Below are 9,386 nucleotides of genomic sequence, written 5' to 3'. Positions count from 1 at the left end.
AGATAGACAGACAGACAGACAGACAGACAGATAGATAGATAGATAGATAGACAGACAGACAGACAGACAGACAGATAGATAGATAGATAGATAGACAGACAGACAGACAGACAGACAGATAGATAGATAGATAGATAGACAGACAGACAGACAGACAGACAGATAGATAGATAGATAGATAGACAGACAGACAGACAGACAGACAGATAGATAGATAGATAGATAGACAGACAGACAGACAGACAGACAGATAGATAGATAGATAGATAGACAGACAGACAGACAGACAGACAGATAGATAGATAGATAGATAGACAGACAGACAGACAGACAGACAGATAGATAGACGGATAGACAGACAGATAGATAGACAGACGGACGGACGGACGAACGGACAGATAGATAGATAGATGCTTCGATTGGTCGATCGATCAATCAATCAGGCTCTATTAAAAAAAACTTTAATGTGTATGCTTACAATTATTTCACTCTATAGTAATAAAGCATAAATTGCTACAAACTGTTCGATTCACTTTTGCGTGATGTTTCCAAATGTTCAGGCAAAACCCTATAAATGAATCATAAACATGTTATGATTTCATGTTTGGAAGCACGATTTTGCCATACAACGGTAGATCAAACATTTATGGTTTAATCTTTTCATATGAATTCTGATTATGATCTATTAAATAAGATCTCAAGAGCTGGGTTTGTAATGTGTGATACTGGCATGCACAGAAGCTCAGTCAGCATGCAGTGCTGGGCATGTGGGCGAGTGTGAGAAGGCAGGCAGGCTGGGGGTGTCTGTACAGAAGTAATAGGAGGGCAGATGCAGAGCTATTCACAGAGGCTCCACTTCTGCTAGGACTCCATGGAGAAGGGGCTGCTCCATAGTGTGTGGGTGGCTATGAATTAGGCCTCAGTCGCACATACAGCAAACGCTCTGTTGCTCATGCTGCCATTGATGAAAATAGAACATGGTGGCAGAAAAACAAAAAGTGACGAGAGAGATGATGAAGAGCCGAGGACGGCCTTACGTGTGCCAGTCATATTAACGGAGAACATACGAGAATAAGACCTTACAATAGAGGGCTACGTTATAAATATTGTATGCTAAGTATATGTTTAGGAGTATTTCAAACCAAATGAAAACGGAATAGGCCTAGTACCTGCAATTAGTTGATATATTTTATTAAACGGCTCCTAAAACTACTTTGAGATGTTTAAAATGCTTCAAAATGCTGTGAAATAGTGGACTATTGTAGTGGTCTCCTCACCGGCCTTCCCAAGAAGACCATTAGACAGCTGCAGCTCATCCAGAACGCTGCTGCCAGGATTCTGACTAGAACCAGAAAATCTGAGCATATTACACCAGTCCTCAGGTCTTAACACTGGCTTCCAGTTATATTTAGGATTGATTTTAAAGTACTCGTTTATAAATAACTCTGAAAACAAATTCCTCGTATGTGTAAATATACCTGGCAATAAAAACTCATTCTGATTCTGAAGAGATCAGATGTGCTAAAACATTAGTCACATTTAAACTCAGCTGTGCATTTACTGAATGAGCACTGTGTGATGCCCGAACTGATTGCACTATATTATATGTAATCATTTTCTATTCTAAACTGTTTTCAATTCATTTTAAACCTCCTAAATCAATTTCTAAATCATTTTCAAAGTTTTAAATTCCTTGTTTTATTGTTGTGATTATTGTTTTTATTTTCTTTTCTTTTATGTAAAGCACTTTGAATTACCATTGTGTATGATAATGCTATGCTATAGAAATAAACTCGCCTTGCCTTGAAAGTCTCAAATATAGTTAAATATTACAATTGTTTGCCAGTCCTACAAGGTGCACTCTAAATCCATAAAAACAGGGCACAGTGTACTGCATTCATTTGAAATAATTTTCTGCATTTGTTTCTTTTGTTTTACAGGAGTTTTGAATGTTTCACTTCACTGCGATGTGTTTTAGAGATAACAGAAATGTCCGTAAAATGAATGTATAATGTCCCGGTAATGAGCTGGCAGTTTTCTGTTATTGTCAGGGAACATAACTAGAGTCAGTTTTCAGTAATCAAGATGTTTAACTGCAATGATCTTGTTACCGAGGGGGGGAAACCCCGTTCTAGTCTATATTAATAAACATGTTTCCTTAACTCTCTAGAAACTAGAATAACTTTCCAACACATTCAAATATCACTTTCCTGAATGTAGTTTGATTACGGTTCCTCTGTGGGACGTCAACTCGGCGCGGCTCGTTATTTTCCGTGTCGAGTTTCCCGGATGTGTCCCATATATGTCAAAAAGGGTTGTGTTTGCGATTACCGGATAATCTCCATTTATGGTATGCGCACTAACCGGAATTCCTGATAATAACATACACCAAAATTTAATAAAAATGAAAAACATCTCATTGTTTCCATAGATCACAAATCTATTTCGATATAATATCAATATATGCACGGCGAATTTAATCACAACACATTAAAGTTAAGCAGAGTCAAAGAGCTGTCTAAAAAAAAAATAATAAAAAAAAAGAAAAGGAAAAAAAAAGCCCAACCCGTTTTTTTTTTTTAGTCCTGTTCTGTCCTTATATGGTCAGTGACGTCACGGGGCATTCACGGGCTCTTCTTAAACGCACGCGACGACAAAGTTTCGCTTATTGCTGCGGCACATATGAAGGGAGCTGATGAAGCGCGCGCTTATGATGACTGCACTGAAGTGAGCATATTTACAGCACGTCAACTAGATCCTAAAAGCTCTGAGAACAACTGAATAAAATTCAACTTCTTAAAAAAAATAAAAATATTTAAAAAAAAAAAACCCCATCGAGGATCAAAATGACAGCGACAGCCAGGGATCAAATGAACGCGTCGCTAAATGATTTGTCGCGCTGTCTGCCACAGGGCTACTCTCTGGAGGAGACCCCCTCATCGGGCTCCTCTCATGGGGGTGTGGGGGTCTGTTCTGACCGGTTCAGTGAGGCGTCGGGAGGTAAGAAAATATGAGGATGCTTACAATAATAAAAGTAATATTCAGAAGAGCTGTAGAAAACGTTTTGAGTAAATATAAAAAGCCTGTGTGTCCTGTACTGTGTGTTTGTTTGCTTGCTTATAACTTGGTTTTAAACAACTAGTTTAAAGCTGTGGTGAATTTGAATAATTAGCTCCAATCATCCTGTTGATCATAATGCAACAGAGCATACACTCTTGTTATCTCGTTGCCTAGTGCTTTTACCTTTGAACAATTTATTCATTAGAATTTCTGATGTCCAAATCAATAGTTTGATTTTATTATTATTATTATTATTTTTATTTTTTTTTGCACGTTACTCTTTACTTCATCGTTGTTTTTATTAACTACATGTGTGTTATTGTGTGTATATTGCGGTGGAAAGCCTATAGTCTTATGTCGGGGCATGTTGTCACTAAACTGTGTTTTTCAACTGTGGAAATATTCAATACTTTTTGTAGCCAACGCGTGTCCATACAACAGGCTGACTTTCTGAATAATTTCAAAACAAACTCTCATGGAGTCCAAATGTCATGACACATTTTAAATAGGTTATTTATATCACCTCTACAGTTCATTCAGAGGAAGGACTAATTGATCCAACCAGAATACCGAGAGATGCCCGCATATATTCCGCCACCTACATAGGCCTACTAGCTTTTGAAAACAAATAGCTTTACTACACTCTAAAAAATGCTGGGTTAAATACAACCCAGTGCTGGGTAAAATGGGGACAAACCCAGCAATTGGGTTGTTTTGACCCAGCGGTTGGATTCAATGTTTAACCCAACCTTCTGGATAGTAATCCAACCGCTGGGTCAAAACAACCCAACTGCTGGGTTTGTCCCTATTTTACCCAGCACTGGCTTGTATTCAACCCAGCATTTTTTAGAGTGTGCATTATACCACGTGTTGCTGGAAATACACGCTTCACCTAATGCAATAAGAACGAATTGCTCAACAGAAATGTCTTGGTTTTACTCCACAGGTGGCTTGAGCACTGACAGCTTCGGCGTGGGAAAACGGGGCCTTGAACTGACAGACCCGAGCAAGTTCTCGCCACACAGTGCGCCTGTCGCCTACACAGGAACATTTTCCATCGACGCGCAAGGAAGTTGGAATCAGGAGGGAATAATCAACTTTGTCAGTGCAGGAGTGCAAGATAGGCCACCTTCCCCAGGATCATTCTCCACGGGCTCTCCCTCAGACCTCACTCCAGGCTGCTCCAAAATAGGCCAGACTCTTGCCAACATGGATCATATGTACACAGGCCCACCCCCATACACCTGTAGCGCCGATGGTTACCAGGACCCCTCGGCTTACCTATCGACCACCACGTGCCCCATAACATACGCCACTCCGTCCTACTCAAGCCCAAAGTCAGCTATAGACGGGACGCTTTTCTCCATCATCCCCGACTACGGGGGGTTCTATCAGACCAGCAACAGCCAAAGGGACAACATGGCTGTGTTTCAGGACATCAAGCCATTCTCATGCTCTCTGGAGTCTATCAGAGTCCCGCCACCTCTGACTCCCTTGAACACCATAAGACATTTTACTCTGGCTTGTCCGGTAGATGGGCCGAGGCCGCCTGTAGACTGCGCCAAGCCGCAGAATGTCCCATTCAGGCCAATCCTGCGGCCACGGAAGTACCCGAACCGACCGTGCAAGACGCCGGTCCACGAGCGGCCGTACCCCTGTCCGGCTGAGGGATGCGACCGGAGGTTTTCGCGCTCGGATGAGCTGACGCGCCACGTGCGCATCCACACCGGCCACAAGCCGTTTCAGTGCCGCATCTGTATGCGCAGCTTCAGCCGGAGCGACCACCTCACGACGCACACACGCACACACACGGGCGAGAAGCCCTTCTCCTGTGACTTCTGCGGCAGAAAGTTCGCCAGGAGCGACGAGCGAAGGAGGCACACAAAAGTCCACCAGAGACAGAAAGATAAAAAGGCGTCTGCGCCTCCTCACAGCTCGAGCGCCGGCGGTTCAGCGATGTGAACCAACAGTTGAACAAGTTCAGTCGGTGCCTCACTTAACTCTGGAAGTTTGTGTGCGCACAAATGTACGATGGCAGCTTATGATTTAAGTGTTGAATGTGTTTTGCTGTAGTAACTAGACAACGTCCTTATTATCACAGAATGTTTCACGTGCATTGTGCAAACTGCAGTTGTTCTAGTGTTTACAGCGAGTCTTTTTATTGCCATTATTAGTCATGTGTTTGAATAAAATGATAATGACCACAAGGTATATTTTTTGAGAATCATTGGAAGGGAAATTAAATGCTGTATGGGATTACAAAGATATAACACTAGAGGTCCCACTTTGACAAACTATTGATTGCGGCTAAATCGCCGGCGGTTCAGCGATGTGAACCAACAGTTGAACAAGTTCAGTCGGTGCCTCACTTAACTCTGGAAGTTTGTGTGCGCACAAATGTACGATGGCAGCTTATGATTTAAGTGTTGAATGTGTTTTGCTGTAGTAACTAGACAACGTCCTTATTATCACAGAATGTTTCACGTGCATTGTGCAAACTGCAGTTGTTCTAGTGTTTACAGCGAGTCTTTTTATTGCCATTATTAGTCATGTGTTTGAATAAAATGAAAATGACCACAAGGTATATTTTTTGAGAATCATTGGAAGGGAAATTAAATGCTGTATGGGATTACAAAGATATAACACTAGAGGTCCCACTTTGACAAACTATTGATTGCGGCTAAATAATACTTTAAAGAGGTCATATGATGTTGCTAAAAAGAACATTATTTTGTGTATTTGGTGTAATGAAATGTGTTTATGCGGTTTCAAGTTAAAAAAACACATTATTTTCCACATACTGTACATTATTGTTTCTCCTCTATGCCCCGCCTTTCTGAAGCTCATCGGTCTGAAAAAGCGAGGTGTGCTCTGATTGGCCAGCTATCAAGTGCTACAGTGAGACCATCGGTCTGAAAAAGCGAGGTGTGCTCTGATTGGCCAGCTAACAAGTGCTACAGTGAGACTAAAAGTTACGCCTTCTTTGCGTGAACATTTGGGCGGCGTTATGCAAATCTTCCCACATAGTGAGGTAGATATGTGGAGGTGTGTTAGAACGAGGCGTTTTAGGTAGGCGTGGCTGACTCTTAACTTTTAAAAAGAATATCTCTTTGGATTTGAGACTTTAGTGTTTGCAACTTTACAGATCTTCTTTATGCACCAAGAGCTTGTAACACTCCAAAGAGTCATCATATGACCCCTTTAAGAAAAGGTTGCAAGTAAAACATACACTGGTGTGCAAAAGAGTAATACGATTCTTTTTGAAAGAAATGGATACTTTTATTAAGCAGGGACGCATTAAATTGACAGTGAAGACATTATTACAAAATATTTCGATTTCAAATAAATGCTGTTCTTTTGAACTTATATTCATCAAAAAATTCAAAACTATTAAACAGTACAACTGTTTTCAACATTGATAATTATAAGAAATGTTTCTTGAACGCCAAATTAGCATATTAGAATAATCTCTGAAGGATCATGTGACACCGAAGACTAAGTCAAATTCAGCTTTGCCATCACTAGAATAAATTACATTTTAATATACGGAAAAACAGAAAACTATTATTTAAAATTGTTATATTTCACAATATTGCTGTATTTTATGAAAAAATCAGCCTTGCTGAGCATAAACGACCTTTGAACTGTTGTGTATGTTGGCTGTAACACTTCTAACTCTAAAAAGTATTTAAAAAATCAACAAGACCAGTTTCTATTGCATCTTTTATTAGCAGAAATCAGAGGAAAAACACAACTTTAATTTCGTAAGTAAAATATACATCATATTCTTCATATTTCGATTGTCTTTTTAATTTTTCTGTGCTTATTTTTTATTACATGTCATCCTTACTAAGTGCTTCATTGTAATAATCAATAGAAGTGTTAAAAAAAAGCATCAGTGTTATGTAGGCCAATTTGTCACGATTGTTGCTGAACATTTCAGTGTTGATACCTTAATGCATTATTAACGCAATATAGCAATGGAAACGAGATGAGCAAGATTCCTGCTCTGATATAATGTGTGTAGGAAGCCATTGTCAAACCAAATCTCACACCTGCTGCAAATACTTAAATATTGATCACATGCTAAACAAAGTCAACCCAGGCAAAAGAGAAAGAACAGAGACTAGTTCCTTTGTCTGGACACGGTCTTCATGCAACACATTGGAAATTTATGGATACATGTATAAAATAACAGCCAAATAACTGTGATAAGTGCCTAGGTATTTCAAATAACGTGCCATTTTCCCAGGACGCATCCTGGCCAGGAATTCTATATTGCCTAAAATCTCTAGGTTTTGGCTTTGTTTGCGTGTGCAGACCGATCGGTGTATGACATCTAAATACCTCGAGAGCATTTTGAAAGCATAAGGAACCGTCTGTATGGTATTTTGATGTCATACAAAAACCCAAAGCCTAGATATTTGAGGCAATATAGAAATCCTGGCCAGGACGCGTCCTGGAAAAATGGCAGGTACGGTCACCCTAAAATAAACCACTGTACTCTTGATAAGCTAGCCAGTCTGACATGTAAGGAAAAGAACATGGGATCTCTTGATTCGCGTAAGGCTGTGATTAACAGAACCCAGTTTATAGTCAGATCCTTCAGAGGGACACTTGAGGCCCTGGGTAAGGTTCACCACCACACCAGAATTCACTAGGCTGTGGGATTTCCATAAGCCACAGGTCACCCTGTTCCTGGGCTTCACTCTTTCTATCTACAGCCTCTGAACGGGCATGCAAAACTTTATAATAATGGCAGTCTCTCCCTTCATCCGGATCATATGGCGGTGATAAGATGTCAAGGAAAGCGGTGGCTCCGTCAACAGCGTCTATCTGGTGGATATTGTCCTTTTGGGGTGACAGCACACATGGGCCGTTCTCCTCCGTGTATTCCCCCACCGACCTCAGCACCGAGGGCCGAAGCGAGCTGCTCTGGAAGGGCATGAGCGGAGGGGTGAACTGCACGCCGCTGGCACCATCTCGAGGTTTATCCAACCTGTCGAAACAGCTGATTCGCACCTTGCCGTAAATCACTTTCAGCATGCCGTGCATTCCCGGATGATCATGCAGCGGTATCGAAGCGCCCGTTTTTAATAAAAACACCCCCATGCTGAACGTGTCGGTCTCGTGGATGTGCATGTATGTAACGGGAGGCGCGGCGCGCTGAGACGGCACCGGGGCGCTCTCGGTGGTCCGGGGTGCGATCTTCAAGTCCGCCGCTCTGACCTCCGCCATAAGGCTTTTCAGCTTACTCAGATTTTCCAAAAACACTTTATTGTGATCTCCGACAACCGAGGGGTTTCGGAACGTCGCGAGGGCCTGTCTGGCGATATTCTGGACAGTGGAAGTCATGTTGTCTCGTGGCATCATCACGCAAGTGTCCAGGCAGCGTCAACTTGACATTCAACTTTGCGCACCTTGCTCCTTCTGCGATATCGAGTGCAAGTCCTGTTTCAGAGATGACTTCTTATTTATGCACCATGTGTAAAAGCTTAAGCGCAGCCTTAGGAATACCGTTAGGATCAAGTCACTCCTGTCCATGACTACTCCATATACAGGCATCCGATTCACACGTACGCAATGTCAACGCTGCTAGACGTCATGCAGAGAATTATGGGAAATGTAGTTTTTCCCCCTACTATTGTGACACTTAAACGCTACTACTAAACGAATGGTTCTAGAACTTGTCCTTTAATGTTTGTAAACTTTAGCCAAACTCGTCTGTCACGCATTTAAAAGATCTTCGCGAAGTTCCTATACGGACGTTGCACCAGATATTATACGTAAACCGGTTACTACAATCCCCATAACCTTTGCTTTTCAAGGGGCAACGACACCTCAGTCTTTCACCGCCACGCAGACAATGCTCGCGCTCTGAAAATGCTTGGATTAATGTGAGGAGAGAAAAAAAGAGGTCATGGTCAAGAGGACATATCAAATTATAAATATCATTGCATTAAACACAAAATATCAGACCAAGCTTATTTTTTAAGAAAGAGAGCCCAAGCACAGATTTCAGGGGGAAAAATTTATAAAAAGTTTGTTAGGTTGTAAATGCCAACCCTATAGAAATGCCAAAAGGAATGGAAGAGATATAGTTCAAACTCAAAACAAAAAGTATTTAGACACTTGTGGTCATCAAGCATGAATAGTTCACGGGATGAGCCGCGCTGACATCTGTGTGAGCTTGAGGGGAATGGACTCATGACCTTAGCAAGATATGAGGTCATTTTTCATGTTCAAAAGTAAAATTTCTGTTTTCATGACTAATCTGCTGTTACAGTTTAAAACTCCTCATGCACAATTAGGTTTAGACAGCAATG

The 9,386-nt window shown here is 41.3% G+C and overlaps 2 protein-coding genes across 2 annotated transcripts; one reads left to right on the top strand and one right to left on the bottom strand.

The window, feature by feature from the left end:
- The first annotated feature begins 2,682 nt into the window (after nucleotides 1-2,682).
- Nucleotides 2,683-5,259, top strand: LOC107561671 (early growth response protein 2b-like). Its single transcript, XM_016246143.1, has 2 exons — nucleotides 2,683-3,000; nucleotides 4,007-5,259. The coding sequence occupies exons 1-2, from the start codon at nucleotides 2,847-2,849 to the stop codon at nucleotides 5,020-5,022; spliced, it is 1,170 nt and encodes a 389-aa protein (XP_016101629.1). The 5' UTR covers nucleotides 2,683-2,846; the 3' UTR covers nucleotides 5,023-5,259.
- Nucleotides 5,260-7,480: 2,221 nt separating this feature from the next.
- Nucleotides 7,481-8,668, bottom strand: adob (2-aminoethanethiol (cysteamine) dioxygenase b). The gene has a single exon (XM_016246165.1). It carries the CDS (start codon nucleotides 8,431-8,433, stop codon nucleotides 7,666-7,668), a length of 768 nt encoding a protein of 255 aa, XP_016101651.1. The 5' UTR covers nucleotides 8,434-8,668; the 3' UTR covers nucleotides 7,481-7,665.
- Between the last annotated feature and the right edge of the window lie 718 nt (nucleotides 8,669-9,386).

Source organism: Sinocyclocheilus grahami, unplaced genomic scaffold (genome assembly GCF_001515645.1).
Source record: "Sinocyclocheilus grahami isolate Dianchi unplaced genomic scaffold, SAMN03320097.WGS_v1.1 scaffold787.1, whole genome shotgun sequence".
NCBI classification, from domain to species: domain Eukaryota; kingdom Metazoa; phylum Chordata; class Actinopteri; order Cypriniformes; family Cyprinidae; genus Sinocyclocheilus; species Sinocyclocheilus grahami.
The sequence above is the reverse complement of the archived record's forward strand: the minus strand, read 5'-3'. Positions and strand labels throughout refer to the sequence as shown.

Coding starts and splice junctions, on each gene's coding strand:
- LOC107561671 (XM_016246143.1), top strand. CDS start 2,847: ATGACAGCGACAGCCAGGGATCAAATGAACGCGTCGCTAAATGATTTG. Junction 3,001..4,006: donor GTTCAGTGAGGCGTCGGGAG/GTAAGAAAATAT, acceptor TTTACTCCACAG/GTGGCTTGAGCACTGACAGC.
- adob (XM_016246165.1), bottom strand. CDS start 8,433: ATGATGCCACGAGACAACATGACTTCCACTGTCCAGAATATCGCCAGA.